This window comes from Cervus elaphus, chromosome 14 (assembly GCF_910594005.1).
Source record: "Cervus elaphus chromosome 14, mCerEla1.1, whole genome shotgun sequence".
Taxonomy (NCBI): Eukaryota; Metazoa; Chordata; class Mammalia; order Artiodactyla; family Cervidae; genus Cervus; species Cervus elaphus.
The window spans coordinates 46,942,898-46,960,295 of NC_057828.1; the positions used below are offsets into that span (position 1 = coordinate 46,942,898).

The following is a 17,398-nucleotide window of genomic DNA, read 5'->3' on the forward strand; positions in this document are numbered from 1 at the left end:
AATTTTAAAATGGCGACTATCTGAGATCATCTTGTCTTCTGCCCAGTACTGAGGCTTTGGTCACAGGTTACTTAAGCTCTGTGGGAAAGGAGGGTGTTGCTTTTTGATTTGGCAGGAAGTGAATGAACGTCTACTGCCATGTTGACATCCCTCAGTTTCTTTCACTAACACCTTGGCCAGTAGCAAGTGTGTGCATGTTGTTACCATGCCAGCTGATGGATCCTTGCGGGAATGGAATGCCTGCTCAAGCAGTGGGAGGTCACATCCCTGGAAGTGTCTCACAGGTGTTGTTGATGAACCTTTGACCCACCAGTTCACTCTACTCTGATCTTAGCCTTTGGCTTCCACTTGAAGTTAAAGTTGCCTAAATGGCTGAGGGAGTTGAAATTCTTAAAACCTACCTGCCTTCTTGGGAATCCCGGAAGTTCTCCCAACACTCCAGTGTGTGCACAGGTGTGTGTCATGGGAAGGTGGGCGGTAGGTACCTCATGGTGTGATGTAAATGACATTTACATTTGGTGCCTGGAAACTCTGCTTTAGGAGTTAAGTAATGTAGAACTCTAAACTATATCGTGGTCTAAGGTTACTAAGGTTAGTAGATGAACCTGCCTTACTGTTCTTTATTGCAGTATTTCAATGGAAAAGTGTTTTCCAGTGTAGTCATTGAATGTTACCTGAAAATTTGGGAAGTGTGTATTTGTATATTCAAACACATGTATATATTTAAAAAGTTAAAATTTCTCCAGGTTTTAATTTCCAAGACAGTGAATTTCTTCCATACTCAGTTACATGTTCTCCTTGTCTTAAGGCAGCAGGAGGAAAAGGCCCATTTTGCTTTGATGATTACAAAGACTTTAGATGGATTTTTTGGTAAAGTAGTGTGACTGTGGTTTAAATTTTCTCCCAAAATGTTTCATATCCTTTACCCCAATCCTGCCCTTAGTTCATTTTTGTTGTTTAATTTTATTCTAAAAGACTGAGATAAAAGCAGTTATGTTGTAAAGTTGTAGGTAAAAGCAGTCATGAAACAAAAAATATATATATTATTGGACATTTTCTTATTTTGGGGGGAAACTCCCATTTTTCTGAATAGATTATTAATGAGTTTGTCACTATATTCTGCATTTTCTCAGAGTACTATGGATTGAGTTACATCTCCCTCACTCCTACCTTTCCAGCAGTATTTTGATTTACAAAGCAGTTGAGGGTATTGCTAACATTTTTTGTTTGTTTATTTTCAGAGGGAAGTGTAACATCTCCCATTTTTCTGACATATTTGCTGCTAGAGAGTTTAAAGCCCGAGTGGATTCATTCTTCTACATACTAGGCTACAACCCTGAGACAAGGTAAGTGCATCACATGGGCCCCTAGGTTGAGAACTTCTCTCGCGCGCGTGCGTGTGTTTGTCTGCACTTCTGGACGTGTGTGTGTGTGTGTGTGTGTGTGTCTGCACTTCTGGGCGTGTGTGTGTGGGGGGGGGCACTTCTGGGCATATACTCCTAAGATGAAAAAGAAAGTGAGAGAGACACCAAGTCCTGTAGTAAATCTCTTTGAAAAGAGCTGTAATTAATGTCTGTGGTATCTAAAGCAGCTTATTGGTTGCTTTCTCCCCTCTCGACCCCGCCTCACTCATTGTTAAGAAAAGGAAAAGTGAGAAATTTGGGTTTGCAGAGGGCAAGATAAAGATGTATGTTTCGTTGGTCTGTATTCTGAACTTATTATGAACTGTACTCTCATGCACATTCAGTCAAACCTTCCATTACACCATACTGAAAATACTAGGACATTGCGGTTGTGTTGATTAGTAATTTGTTCCCTTAATAAATCCCCAGGAACACTCACTGAAATATCTCTAGTAAGGCTGCTAGTTTAAGATGGATACATCCATTTCTCAGCCATCTTGGTAAATAGAATTATTACTTTTTGAATGAAAAGCAACAGAGTCAAAATACTGTAATTTAACAGAAGAAATTGTTTGTCTCTAATAGGCTGTAATTTTAATTCATCCCATGAGAGAATGTCTGTAAGACTGTATGTATTCATATTTATCTGTATCACTCATGTGACTGTGTTTTATTAAGGATTTTAAAAAAAGAGAGAAGGTCATTAGATGACCAGGTAGTCTATACTTGCTCAGGACAGTCAAGACATACATAATCTGCAAGTATAGCAATTGAGAAAGAAATGAAAGATGCTTGGTTCAAGGAAGTTAGTGGGAGAACTACGTTAAGTGTAATTGTACGATGTGTGTTGTTTTAGTGAAAACTTGTTTCTGGGAGATGCTGAGAAATGATAGATAACATTTAGAATGTTGCTGTTTAGGTCATCAAACTAGGGTCAATAAAAGGCAACGTATTCTTTTTTGTGGTTCTAAGAGGCTGCATTAAGCTCTGTTGGAACATATATATTAGTCTTTCTCTCCATATCTATACTAGACAACAACTATGGGGTAATAGTCACCTTTTTTGCTTACCTTTAAAAAAAAAAAACAATGAATTTGAGCTTTGTTTTCATTTTCAAAAGTGTGCTCTTTTCCAATGACAGAGGAGGTGATCAGCGGTAATATTTAAATAGCGCCTTCTGTTTCAGAAAGTTTATTTTACATATGTGTTAATTAGCTGCCTGGTCATATCTTTTTGTTGCCCCAGTGACATGTGGGACACTTGAACTTGGTCTTCTATCTGGATGCACAGTTGTCTGTTATTACAGTGATGTTGTGTTTATTTAACTTTTTGATAGTAGCTGTCATATTGCACAAGTTAGATTGTTTGAGGGAATTTTGTGTTTTAAGTGTTTAGCTCTTGGGTTCCTAACAGCCGGACAGATTCTTTTTTCACTAGTTTTGGTTTTGCACCTACTTTTGCGGAATGCTTATTTAGAGTGATTTGTAACTTACCTGTGTTAAGCTGGAGACTCAAATACAAACTCTTGTCTCATTTTTTTATATGTTGCTGGCAGTCGTGATACTTGATTGATACTTGCCATCAATTTTGCTTTAAAACCTGAGTTAGGCATGTGATAGAGGAATCTATTATTATTTATCTCAGCTGAAAAGGCAACACCAAACCTTCCCTGTAGCAGCACTTTTACAGGCTCTGCATCCTGAATCACTCTAGTGCTTTGGCCTTAGTCCCATTCATTCATTTCTGTTCTTGTTCCCTGTGTCCAGCTTGTGTTTGGTGTAATGTAAGAGCTTGGGGGTTGTTGGATGAATTGAGCAGTTCATCAAATGAAATTTTAATGTGTCCTTGTAAGTGGTAAGTTGGTGGCAGGTCTCAAAAAGTGAGTGTGAATGTTTCCAGTGGTAAACCAATGTGACCCAAGCTCACTGGTTTCACCATGAACACTACTTTCTCTCTCTGAAGTTCTAGGTTTGATGTACACGTCCCATAGTTTCTCAAATCATCAGAAGTGTGTGTGTGATTTAGCAGAGTTTAGAAAACTGTGTGTCTTCTCCTCCTGGCTTATGCACAACCCAGTCTTTAGAATGCTCAGGGCGCATGCTCTTTGTTTCTGCCTTTGTTTCAGGTTTGTGAGGGAGGGGGTAGTGTGATGAGCTGTTTTCTGGTATGGTTATCTATCATTGGAAGAGCGGGACCAGCATGGGATGGTGTCCATCAGGTGTTGTGTGCTGACTTAGTGCCCTGAGTCATCTGGGGAGGATTATGAGACTGTTGTAATAATCCTGTGAGATGGTGCACTGACTGATCAGTAAGACCACTGGAGGTTAAAGAATGATTCTGTGACTCCTAACTTTGATGACTGTTTCCCTCCCTTTAATTAGTGTGGGAACTCTAAGTGACCAGCTAAAACTGAAGTTTAAGATGAAGTTATTTCCATAGCAAATTTTCTGATAGTAGTTAACAGTTGATTTATGTAATTTTCTGTAATTTATTTAGCATCTTGGCCAGCACTGAATGTTAAGTTTTGTTTTTTTTTTTTTTTTCTTTTCTTTTTCTAACATTTATCACAGGTCCTTTTATAGGCTACTTTTCCTCCCTAACTTGATTATTACATGCTTGAAAGCTCTGAAAATCAAAAAAAATTTCTATGTTGGGTGCTGAAATTCATTTGACCATGAAGTCAAAGTTGGCCTGAACTGATATGAGACTTTTTATACTCCTAATATAGTTCACTTTGCTTTTTGCACAACTTTTACTACAAATTACCAGTATGATAGTATAGGGGTCATTGCTCAGACACTGCTGGGGTATTACGTGATGTATAAACTATGGAACTTCCTAAATCCAAGAAGTTCTTACGTCTGAAAATCCTCTAGTCCTAAGGATCTTAGCTCAGGGATTGTGATGTTGTGTTCTTGCTAACCATGACACTTAAGGAACTAAATGAGCAAAAAATACGGGAGTAGATGTTTCTAGCTTTAGTGAAGAGTTATTAGTCATTCAGTCATGTCCGGCTCTTTGCAACTCCATGGACTGTAGCCCACCAGGCTCCTCTGTCCATGGACTTTTCCAGGCGAGAATATTGGGGTGGGTAGCAGAGAAGGCAGTGGCACCCCACTCCAGTACTCTTGCCTGGAAAATCCCATGGATGGAGGAGCCTGGTAGGCTGCAGTCCATGGGGTCGCTAAGAGTCGGACACAACTAAGTGACTTCACTTTCACTTTTCACTTTCACTCATTGGAGAAGGAAATGGCAACCCACTCCAGTGTTCTTGCCTGGAGAATCCCAGAGACGGGGGAGCCTGGTGGGCTGACGTCTATGGGGTCACACAGAGTTGGACACAACTGAAGTGACTTAGCAGCAGCAGCAGTAGCCATTCCCTTCAGGGGATCTATCTGACCTAGGAATCGAACCTTAGTCTCCTGCATTGCAGGCGGATTCTTTACCATTTGAGCCACCAGAGAAATCCTTTTAGCTTTAAGTACGGATGGCATCACGGACTCAATGGACATGGGTTTGGGTGGACTCCGGGAGTTGGTGATGGACAGGGAGGCCTGGCATGCTGTGGTTCACGGGGTCGTGAAGAGTCAGACACAACTGAGTGACTGAACTGAACTGAACAATACAGACTACAAGGGGCTGGCAACTGAGAGAGAACTTGGAACCTTCAGTAACTGGAGTTTCCTTTTGGAGTTTGTTGTAATGTTTCTGCACTCAGGGAGTGTTCACTTCTGCTCCATAGATAAGTTTCACTCCAAATTTACTTCTGCAGTCAGCATGCCCTGCAACAAAATGTCATTACGTTCTCATTTTCTTTGAAGGGTCTTATCTAAAATCTGGTTAGAAACTTTAAATAAAGTCAATAAATTTCAGCTCAGAGGTCCTAGTACATAACACCAAGTTGCCCGTATGTATGTATTTGGCCAAAACACCAATATCCTTGGTTGAACTAAAGTAGGATTGGTCCTTGCTTAGCAAAAGAGCCAGGCATTGAGACCTAGTACCATCCATCCATTTCCTGTCCCTGTTGTTTGTTTGTCCAGTACTTTGTGGCCATTTAATCTGACTGCTTGATCCTTTTGTTAAGACCAGCAGCCTGGAAAGATCTCCCCTTTTGGACCCAGGCAGCCTGGGTTCTGATCTGTGCTGCCAGTTCATTTTTGTGTCCATAGGTAAAGCTTGTACTAACTGGATCGATTTCAGCTTTAGTAAAATGTGGACAACAAAAACAGGGTAGCTTTTGTAAACTGGCATGATTTTTAGTTGCTTCTCAGGAATTGAAAAAATAATTATAAATTTTCTTTTGAAGAAAAGATTGAGAAATATCTTTTAAAAAACCCTGTAAAATGTTAAATCCAAAAGCAAAACATGAGCTACTTCCTAAGAAGTCTCCCTTCTACCAGGTAGATTGTTAACTGTGAGATTGATTTTGCTGACATGTAGAAGTCCGAGCACTGGGGATTCTTGCCTCTGCTTGGAATATTATAAAATCTTTGAAAAATATACAGTTGTTAAAAAATGTATGGTAAATTCCTTCATTGACCATGATGAAACTTACTCAACAGTTACAGTAAGTGTGTGAGTGATGTTGATGTGAAATAATACATTTCTACAGTCAGAATATTTTACTGAAAAATTTGCCAGGCAAAATTGAAAAAAAAAAAAATACTGAGAGAGCGATTTGGGCTTTTTATAGCAAATGAGCTTGTTCTCCATGTAGCTCGGGGTGGGGATTATTGAATTTTTGTTCTTTCCCTCATCTCCCCATCCCCCCACCTCTGTAGGTTCAACCTATTGGCCAGTGCCGTGTGTGTGTGTGTGTGTGTGTGTGTGTGTGTGTGTGAGAATTTTGACCTTTTCTGAGTCTATACCTTTCATTTCTTGGAAAAGTTTTCCTTACCTTTCTGCCTCAGACCAGGGAGTTAGGAGGGGAAGGAGGAAATAGTGAGTGGAGTCCTAGGAAGAACAAGTTTGCAGAGTGGCGTGTGAAAGCGGTGCCTTCATTCTTAAATTATTAAGCATGGATTTTCCCAGGATCCAGTCCCTTTGTTTCCCCTTGCTAGATAAGAGTACCTTGGGTCTCTAAGGTGTGTTTAGGAATAGTAAGGAAAAAGGGATAGTTAAGGCGAACATGTTATTTAAAATGTAGCATTCTGTGTATCTGCTGGCCCCTGGGCAATCCAACTCTGTAATACTGCTTTAAACAAGCATCAGTGGACTCTTCCAAGACTTTGGCTGTAGCATGAAACATCTGATTATATTCTTGGTTCTTTGCTTCTTGAACACGAGTCATCTCTTGGTAATTAGGTAGAAAGCAAGTAGATCACCTGATTCACCTGTGCCCTCTCTGTTTATCTTTTTCCAGGAAGCAGGGTTTTTTTTCCCAAAGCAATATTGAAGCTTAAGTATTATTATCCTTACATTTAGTAGTAATCATAAACAGAGGCACTTGCAAGAATTTATATTTAATCTTCCCCATGATGGTGACAATCATGTTATTAATCATAGCGATATTGTTTACCTGACACTGTCCTGAGTATTTTACTTTGTTTGGAAACAGTCTTGACCATACAGAACTGTTGCAAGTCCAGTAGAAAACCTGTTTTTTTTTTTAAAACCTCTGTTTAACTGAACCGTTTGAAATTAATTGTCACCAGGAGGCTATATCACATTCTAATAGTCTGTGTATTTCCTGTGAACAAGGGCATTTTCTTACATAACCCCAATACTGCCTTCAGAATCAGGAAATTGTCAAGGAAATATTATTGCCCTGGAGTTCTCAGACCCTTCTGAAGGTTTTCAACAAAAGGCTATAGCAAAAGGAATCTAGTGCAGCATTATGTGTTTAGTTGTCATAGGTCTGTTTAGTCTCTTTCAATCCGGACAAGTTTCTCCTTCCTTCACCATGACGCTGGTGCTTTGGGAGATTATCAGCTAATTGTTTTATAGACTGTTGCTCACTTTGCATTGATGATGTTTCCTTCTCATTAGATTTACATCATATATCTTTGACAGGGACACTGCAAATGTCCTGTGTTCTTTTTTCTACATCCTGTCAGTGTTAACAATTCTAGTTTGTCCTATTACTGGTAATGTTCATTCTCACTTGTTGAAAAAGGTGGTATTTGCCAGGTTTTGCAATTGTACAGTTTCTCTTTTTTTCTTTTATAATTGATGATCATTTTGTAAGGTAGTTGCTTTGAGACCCTGTAGATACCTTCTTCCTCATAATAATTTGAATTATTCACTTATTTATATCAGGGTGGACTAATGGTTGCCAGTTAATCTGTTGTCATTGTTGTTCAGTTGATATGTCTTGTGTGACTCTTTGCAACCCCATGGACTGCAGCAGCCAGGCTCCTCTGTCCTTCAATATCTCCCCGAGTTTTCTCAAATTCATGTCCATTGAGTTGGTGGTGATATCTAGCCATCTCATCCTCTGCCACCGCCTTCTCCTCTTGTCCTCAGTCTTTCACAGCATCAAGGTCTCCTCCAGTGAGTCAGCTTACATCAGGTGGGCGAAGTATTGGAGCTTCAGCTTCTGCATCAGTGCTTCCAGTGAATATTTAGAGTTGATTTCCTTTAGAATTGACTGGTTTGATCTCCTCGCTGTCTAAGGTTATAATTTGTTATTATCACTCATTTTGAGGTCAGATTTTGGTGAATAATACTTAGGAACCCGGATCAGGTGCTCCATGTGCTCACTGCTTTGTATCCATGTTCTCAGGCCTTCAGAGTGAACAGGGCTTGGAGGCTGAGGGTCAGGGAGATTACACATGCTGTGTTTACATCTACATTTCTGTGCGTGTCTCTGTGTGTATCTCTGTCTGTCCATGAGGTCATACCAAACTTTCCAGTTCTAGTCTAATACCACAAGGTTCTTGCTAATTTTCTTTTCTTTTTTCTTACTTGTAATTCTCTCATCTTTAACAGTAGAAAACTTCATCTCAGTGTCCTATCTTTACTTCCAGTTTCCTGTTCCAGACTCTGCTCTCTCCCACACATGGATGGATTTTGACCTCCTGAGCTGTAATTTTAGTAGGTTTATCATTTGATATTTCTTAGTGCGACCTCTAGGAATCAAATTTGTAATATCATCTGTTCAAGGTGTGTGGGATAACAACAACTACTGCCATGCAGTGAGTGCTTACTCTGTCTTAGATTAATTATTTAGTTCCTGTAAAGGCTCAGTTAGGTTGGCATTATCTTTATTTTATAAATGAGGAAAAATTGATATTATATTAAATAGATGCCTAAGGCATACAGTCTTTGTGCTGTTAATTTCTATGGTTTCATCATAGATTGATTCATACACAACATATTTTCTTCTGGCTGTTTTGGGAAATAACTTTGTTTTTCTAATAAAGAAAAACATGTACTTACTAGAGAATAACTTGACAAATTCAAAAATTAAAGAAGCAAAACTGTTGTAATGGTACTTCTGTAAATCATATTTGTGTTTTTCCTTCAATATATATCTTTGTGCTTATATAGGTATTTGTGTATATATTGATTATAATTAATATGTTTATACATAATGTACAAGTAATCACACATTCCTCTATTCGTTCTTCTTCTTCTGTTAAGAACATATTTCCATGTTATGAAACATTTTACAAACATTTGTGATGAGCACCTTGTTTATACCATCCTAGGGATGTGCCGTAATTTTTCTATTCAATTCATATTATTGGACATGTATGGTTTTTTCATTATTTAAATAGCATGATCAAATAACATTGTGACCATCCTTTTTCAGCATAAATATTTGTACTTCAGTTGAAAAGTGACAGTGTGAGTGGATTTTCCTTATTTCAGCGAATTTGGATCCGAGACATCTTAAAATTCACTTCTGCTTTAGTGAAGTCATCTTTTCTACTCATTACGGCTCATGGTCTTTGTACAGCTTTTGGGGACAAAAAGCTGGAGCTGCATATAAATATTCTCTGGTTTGCTTTTCCTGTGTCATCACATTTGAGCTCTCGAAACATTCACCAGAGGTGGCAGGAATTGGAGACAGTTGAGAGATAGCATATGTATTTGGAAACACAGCCTACTGAAGAACTTTAATAAAATAGGACCAAAACCCAGATTTGATCATTCCAAAAACCCTTTTGCAGTGAACATCTACAAATACTGCATAAAATACCACAGAACTTTTAAAATGCAGAGCTGAGCTCACAAGAGTGAAGAGAAACTGAAAAGTTCAGGAGTCACAGTAAGAGGAATTGAGTCATTTGCTCTTCACGCAAATCTTTGGTTTTGACACTCAGCAGATACAGGAGATGAGGTTCTGCTTTCAAGGGTTTAGGAAGTTGGAGCTGAGAGCCTGTGTAAAGTTAGGGTCATCGAAGGTCTATTCTTTTGGTGGAAGGATAAACTAGATAACATATCTGGAACTAGAGGAAAATGACAGAGAAACATGTCTAGGTTTGGGACTCCAGACCAAAAAAGAAACAGGAGGAAGAGATGGAGAAGTCCTCTTATAATTTGTAACTTTGGGCCATGCTCCCAAGACAGTTGAGGCTTAAGTTTGCACTCTTGAAAAATACAAGAACTCCAGCATGAGAAGATAATATAAAAAGCCACCCTGGACACCTGAGAGAAGCAAGTGCAATTTGGGGGAAGGACATGCCCTAATTCAAACATGTAGACCGTCTACAGATAAAATATCTTTGACTGCTGAGCTAATTGTCAAAAATTACAAAATGTTGGAAGAAACTGTGTGTCATCTACTTGAATCATAAAATAAATGGTAAGAATGTCATTGTAGAACTGTCAGAAAGAGACTGTATACTAGGCTTAAACAAAATAGAACTTTTATTTATATAAGCGAAGTCTGAAAGGAAGCAATCCTAGGCTGGTATGGGGCTATGTATCACCTCTGTGATCCTTAACTTTAGCTGTTAGTTTGTGCTCAAGGTGGTGATGAAATGGTAGCCGTAGATTTAAGGCTGGTTTTCTTCCAGATTTAAGGCTGTAAGAAAGAAGAAGTAGGTAGGAAATGCATGCCTTCTCCCTTTAAAGGCAATTTTCATAATTTGTACAGAACTTCTCCTTTTGTTCTTATTAGGACAACAAGAAAAAAAATTAAACTCACACTTTACAGGTTAATTCTTCCAGCATTCTAGAGAATGGAGAAAAATGGTGTAGGTTCCCCAAGTTATTTTATGAGGCAAGTGAAACCTTTATTCCAAAACCAGATAAAAAAGTAAGATTTATGAGACAAGTGCTCGGGCCTGGTGCACTGGGAAGACCCAGAGGAATCGGGTGGAGAGGAAGGTGGGAGGGGGGGGTCGGGATGGGGAATACGTGTAAATCTATGGCTGATTCATATCAATGTATGACAAAACCCACTGAAATGTTGTGAAGTAATTAGCCTCCAACTAATAAAAAAAATAAAAATTAAAAAAAAAAAAGTAAGATTTATAGGTCACAAACATGCATGTAAAATGCTTAAATAAAATGTGGGGAAATGGAATCTGGCAAAACATTAAAAAATACTTACTCAAGTTGGGTTTATAGAATACACAGATAGTTTAATAATAATTTATCTGTAACATACTTTACTATTTTTTTAAACATATTAAAGAAGAAAAAATATACAATCATCTTGATGGAGAAAAAGCACTCGATGAAATTCAACACCCATTCAGTATTTGCGGGGACAGGGAGGGGGGACCTCTTAGCAAGTCAACTGTAGAATGCAGCTCCCTCATTCTGACAGAATAGTTAGTGAAAACCTATTGCAAGACACCATCCTTAAAGGTAAAGTGTTGGAAGTATTTTGTCTAAAATCAGAAACAACAGAAAGACTCCCATAACCATTAAGACATGAAAAAGAAGCTATGTGAGGATTGGAAATGAAGAAATGAACTTTTATTAAAATGGAACAGTATTTTTACCAGAGAAAATCTGTGAGCTAATGATTAGATGTGGTAAAATAAATCTGCATGCGTGCTGGCTATAAGATCAACAAACATATAAAACTCAGGTCCATTTCCACACACCAGGGACGACTTCAGAATAAAATTTAAACAAGCTCTTTCTGAAACCTTCTCATCTCTTGTAGGGAAGAGTAGTAGTACTACAGTACTGAAAAGTAGTAGTAGTAGTACTCTTCAGTACTTTAATCAGTAGTACTGACTAAATGTCAAATACGGTATCTTTCTTCCAGTGAGTGTTTTTCTGTGGAGTTTCCTGAATATTAACTTTTCATTGCTATTTTTTGCTTTTTAATTTCTTGTTTGTAAATAAGACATTTTTCTATTTCTGGAGAGTAGCAAGCACTTTAAAGTCTAAGAAATTTCCATGTTATAGCTCTGATATACCTTTGATAAACATAAATTTTCTGCTCACCAAAAATTAGTATTATGGTGGACAGAGTGATTATTCAGTTTTTATCTAATAAGCCTTTTTAGTTTTAGAGAGACTCTATTAGTGTAATATGTGCATTTCACCTGCTTGGCTCCCCTTTAATCTGTTTAGAAGTGTTCATCTTTGACCTGTAGTTCACTAGGGATTAATTGGAGGAGAGAGGACTAGGAGTTCTGGAATCTGGAGACAGTATAGAGGTACCAGGGCCACAGGGCTTCTGGGAAGACCCGGTGCTAGGGCGTCTGTTGTGCAAGTTGCGTGTATTGCTCTGCAGGCAGCCAGATGACGAGTTAGAGAAGCAAGCATGGTGGCAGAAGTTGAGGTCCAGGCAGGTTGTCAGCAGTAAGGAAGCATCTAGTAGGATTTCCCTGATAGCTCAGTTGGTAAAGAATCTGCTTGCAATTCAGGAGACCCGGGTTCGATTCCTGGGTCGGGAAGATCCACTGGAGAAGGGATAGACTACCCACTCCAGTGTTCTTGGGCTTCCCCTGTGGCTCAGCTGGTAAAGAATCTACCTGCAATGCGGGAGACCTGGGTTCGATCCCTGGGTTGGAAAGATCCCCTGGATAAGGGAAAGGCTACCCACTCCAGTATTCTGGCCTGGAGAATTCCATACAGTCCATGGATTCACAAAGAGTTGAACACAACTAAGTGACTTTCAGTGTTCAAGACAGCTGAGGGAGAAAATAAGCCCTGGGTCTTGGAGGCCAGTAAGGACTGAGCAGAGTTCCAGGGTGTCCCCAGCATAGGACCATGCTTGGTCAGTGGAAATCAGGACCATGTTTAGAATTGAAATGTGTGGTTAAAAGGGGTGCATTAGCTTACTTACTTTTCAGGTCTCAGGGCTCCTTAATTTTCTCCGTTGAGGAGGAGGGCTGACCCCATATTCTGAGGTTGGATTGAATTTAGGGCTGGGTCTTCCGCAGACTCAGTTTGAGGTTTGTGCTGTGGTCTGTGGAATGGTTCCCGTGGTTTTTCAGAGTAATGATGAATTTATTAAATCATTATTTTATTTGATTTCTTCAAGTAAGCAATTTAGGAGGTTTTATGGGGCTTCTCTTGTGGTTTAGTCAGTAAAGAATCTGCCTGCAATGTTGGGAACCTGGGTTCCATCCCTGGTTTGGGAAGATCTTGTGGAGAAGGGAATGGCTACCCACTCTAATATTATTGCCTGGAAAATTCCATGGACAGAGATGCCTGGCAGGCTTGGAGTTGCAAAGAGTTGAACATGACTTAGAGATTAAATGCACAGCTGAGTTTTAATTCAGTTGCTCTTGTCTTTCGAAGGCTTTTTTTCTCTAGGCAGTTTCTAGGCACACACTTTGGGGGACATGTTATCTTTCATACCAGTAGGGAAGATGATCTTCCAACCTGTAGATACTTGCTTCGCATTGTAGGTCAAAGGTAAAACTTGTCTAAGTGCATTCTCGTGTTACAATTTTCTTAGCATGACAAGAGTTTTTAATTTAATCCTAGTCTCAGTTCAGTTTATCTGAAAGCATAAACAGGAGATCCAAGGAAATGGAATGGATCCTGCATTTACTTTGGGAATCTTGAGGACCCTGTATATCCTTTTAAGCAGCTTTTAATTTTTCCACACTCTATTACATTAATGGCAAACAGAATTGGCACTGTTCTTTCCTACCCTCTCTTGTCCTTTATAAATTTGGGGGAGTTTCATGGTGTTCCTTTTCCTTTTAAATTATAACTAAGTAATAACATGCAGAATCATTTCTTAGTTTACAAATGGAAACTAAGCCCACATACACATCCAGAACTAGGATTTCTTATATGGCTGACAGCCCAGCTTTTCTTTTGTTGAGGGTGGAGGTCAAGGGTGAGGGCATAAAATGTGTTTTTCAGGATTTTAACAAAAAACGTCTGGGCTGGTACAGACTTGGATACTTTTTAGTGCTCAGTATGTCTATGCGACTTTAGAAATCGCTTCTGATTAAATTTTTACATGAATTTTGCTTCATGGGCAGTGTTCCAAAGACTTGCCTCCAGTTCTGAATCAAGAGACCTAAACTGAGATTTTTTTAGGTGCCTGGGTGTTTGTTGGCCTCTTGATTTGAACCTTCGTGGTGTTTTTATTGTTAGCAGTACATTCCTTTTGCTAAGTACTCCTGGTTGGGTTTGTGTCACTTTAGGAGATATTTTATGTCTTATTTAGGCAATTTTAGAACTTCTTATCTAAGGGAGCTTATTCTCTTTGTATAAAATCCAGTATTGTTGAGCCACTCTGCGGCTATACTGTCCATTCTATGCCTGTGGCTGCAATGATGTCCAGTACTCCAGAACTTGGCCAGAACTGCTCATGTATCCTTTCCCCAAACGTTTACAGTTTTCCACAAGAAATTTGTGGGGTTGTTTCCCTTATGTAGCCGCTACTCTGTTTCTAGGTAGATGCCAGTATTCTGTTCATTTGTCTCATGTATAGTCATGCATATCTGTGCTTTTTAATTCTGCTTCTTCATCTTGCTATTTAAAACCATAATTTATCTCTCTCTATCTTTTTTTTTTAAAAGACCAAACAGAACTTACTGTTGTCTAGACAGTGCAGGGTGTTTGTCTGCAGCCTGTGGGTGGCGGGCCGGCGAGGCCCCTGGAGTTGGCTGTCTGGGATCCCCTTTCCGCGGCCCCACTTCCCTGCACACTAGCTTGGTATGCGGGAGAAGCTGCAGTCTGTTGGCTGGGCTTTATTTACGGAAACAGCAGGGTTGAGATTGATTGCGTGGAGAGACAGTGTATGGATGAGGGAGGGTCACAGCACATGCTCAGTCCTGTCAGTGTGAGGGGGAAGTTTCTGCGTTCTGCGTGAAGGCTTAGGTCATAGCACAAGCTCAGTGCGAGCTCTGCGAGGGCTCTCAGACCGCATGTGCCTCCATTTTGAGTTGTGAGAGTAGAAAAGGGCAGAGTTTCCACAGTAAGTGGAGGTGCAGGGACACAGCTAGACTCACCAGAGCCTCTCTTAGTCATGGATGATCCGTTCAGCCCCTGCAGGTAGGCGTTCTCTCTCTGGCCTCCCCGAAGGAGTGTGATGGTTTGGGCTGCTGTCTCTCACTTCTGAGGATGTGTATGAATCATCTCATCATTCCTAGTGCATGTTTCTGAGAGCCTTGCATTCAGCCCTGGCTGGCCGTGTAGGTGGTAGTGCAGAGTGTAATCAGAGCTGAGAGTGGGGTCTGCTCAGAGACGCATGAAGCAGATGTAGAGTGTCGTAGATCTCTGTCCTCTTCCCCTTTCCCTCACCCCTTCCTCTCTGGTGCCGGTTTAAAGGGAGCCTCACTGGGTCCCTGCTGCGGGGGAGCCCGTTCCCCTTCGGCACCTGCAGAGCAGACCTGCAGGCTGCCAGGCTGTGTGTGGCTGGTGGGGACGCCTGGGCCCAAGAGCCGCTCTGTTTGGATGTTTTAGGGAGGGTGGTAGGTGGGCAGCTATTGGTTGCTTTGAAGGTGGGTGGAACTTGTTTTGATTGAGAGCCTGTTTGCCAGAACAAATTATAATTCTGGCGAGTTTTTCCCGAAGTCTGAAATAGTGCGTACATTTTGACATATGCAGGTTTTAGATTGTTGTTGCAACAGTATCAGCTTAAAATTGATTTTTAAAGAAATGAATGGTTATGGCATGGTATTTTCTGTTGCTTCCAAAGGAAGCAATCCATTCTTTCTTTTGGAGTTGGTGGAAAATTTCTTGGCAATTAAAAAAAAAAATTTTATTCAGTGACATTTGTGTTAGAAATTGAGGTTCCAGGTTTTTTGTTTGTAATCTTTGTTTTTGGAAAAGACGGCATTTGTTCTCTATGTGTATTTTGTTGTGTGACTTTCGGATTCTGTAGGAAAGGAGTGACAGGAGGAGTCACTGCCTGAGAAGGTGGAAGCATCGACAAGGCCAGGCTTTGTGCTCCCTCTTTGACGGCCCTGGGCACCAGCCTTTCCTCTGAGGAGTGGTTATCCTTTTTGTGCGTCCTGTTTGCAGACCAGGCTCAAGGCGAATGGCTCTCACTGTTGTTGACTTAGGGAGCCAGTCATGATAAGCAGATATAGGACAAGTTGAATTCTGACCCAAGTAGATAAGAACTTTTTGAATTTTATCAATCGTCCCTTTTTGTTTCTTCTCCCCCTTTTCCCTCTGATAGAAGTTGGAAAAAATTTTGAAGTGACACTTAAGTTTTGTGCCTTTGTGAGGATGACAGGAACCATAGGACAGAGAAGACCGTGCAGATGAGAGACTCCCGTAGGAACGGGAAGACTGTCCTGTTTATCGGTGATAGAGAAATTCTCCATGTGAGCTCCTCCTATGTGAGCGGAGCGTGGAGTTGTGCATGGTTAATGCCTGTGTGAGGAGGCCCTGGTTTGGGTGGCAGGGTTTTAGGAAGGCTGACAGTACATTCCAGTCCACAAAAATATTATTGAGGTATAACCTGGCTCCTAGCAGTTTCACTTTGGGGTTGTGATTAAGGAGGGATGATTTAGGGTTATTGCACTTATTACGTGCTGTTTTTAACTCTCTTTCCCCATTCCTTTGAGGTCTGTCATTGCTTTTGGTAATTGGGGGCCGATGGGCAGTTTGACCTTTCCCCACCCCAGGTAGCACTGCTTCTGGGACTTGCTGTCTTTCAGTTCTCTTGAAAGCACCTCTGCTCTTCCATTTGCACCTATCCTGTGAGTGCAAGAACGGGAGTCCCCCGTTCTTGAAACTGGAAGAGCTGGATGCCTCAGCCTTGTTGGGTGTTTCACATGTGGGAGCCCTGCAGGACTCAAAGTTTCTGCCTCATTTCAGAAAATCCACTGTTTGAATTAGGGGAACACTTGTTAGGAAAACAGTTGCGGAACTGCCTTTCTGTCAGTGGTTCTTTAATTCTCCTTAAGCTTTTTTTACCTTTGGCAGATCAGATATGTACAAGAAGCCATAGGGCAGCCAGACAACCTCTGTCTGGGTCCTCCCACTTGGCTGGTCGCTGGTCTGTGGAGCTCGTGTGTGGCCAGCTTATTAGACCACAAGGTCTTGTAGTAACTACTGGGATCTGTGGGGACCCTATATTGTTAACAGTCGAATTTCTGTTTCCAATCCACTGAAATCAGTCATTAGAGCACTGTCTTATGTGGTATGCATTTGTACCACATGTTCCCGTCTTGGGAAAATGCTTTTGGGAGATTACTTGCTGACCAGCTACCTTCTGCTCTGAGACTTGTCTGGTGGTTGTGGAGGTGAAGGTGCAGATACACAGGGAGTTGTCCCCTTGCTGGGGCTGTTGTCTCAGCCCTGGGTGGTGTGGGCTTGGAAAGGAGGCAGGTGAGCTGCATTGTGACTTACTGTTCCATCCTGCTGCATATCAGGGATGCTGGTGAAGACACCGTATGTTTCCAGAAGAACATGAAAGTAAAAACTCCCCCAAATATTACCATGTTACTAGCTTTTCTTGTCATCACGTCCGCATCTTGAATCAAGAGTCTGAGGTTGATCCTTACATTTAAAGTGTTCCTCTGTCAACATAAATTTTGCAGAGCCTGAGAATCTGCTTATGATAGATTCCTGCCTTTGACCACTTGCTAGACTCTGTTGTGTTAGCCTAAGAATTAATCGAAAGACCCTGACACCTGGGACCTGATATCCACTGT

General features: G+C 40.6%; 1 protein-coding gene across 6 annotated transcripts in view; it reads left to right on the forward strand.

The window, feature by feature from the left end:
- RERE (arginine-glutamic acid dipeptide repeats) overlaps positions 1–17,398 on the forward strand; it is a 409,293-nt gene that overhangs the window by 247,842 nt on the left and 144,053 nt on the right. For 5 of the 6 annotated variants that reach the window (XM_043924145.1, XM_043924148.1, XM_043924149.1 and 2 more), the window contains one exon: positions 1,242–1,346. In XM_043924145.1, the coding sequence (XP_043780080.1) occupies positions 1,242–1,346 (105 nt within the window). Of the gene's footprint in view, positions 1–1,241; positions 1,347–14,497; positions 14,784–17,398 lie in introns of those variants that run through there. The other variant, XM_043924151.1, reaches the window with a different exon arrangement.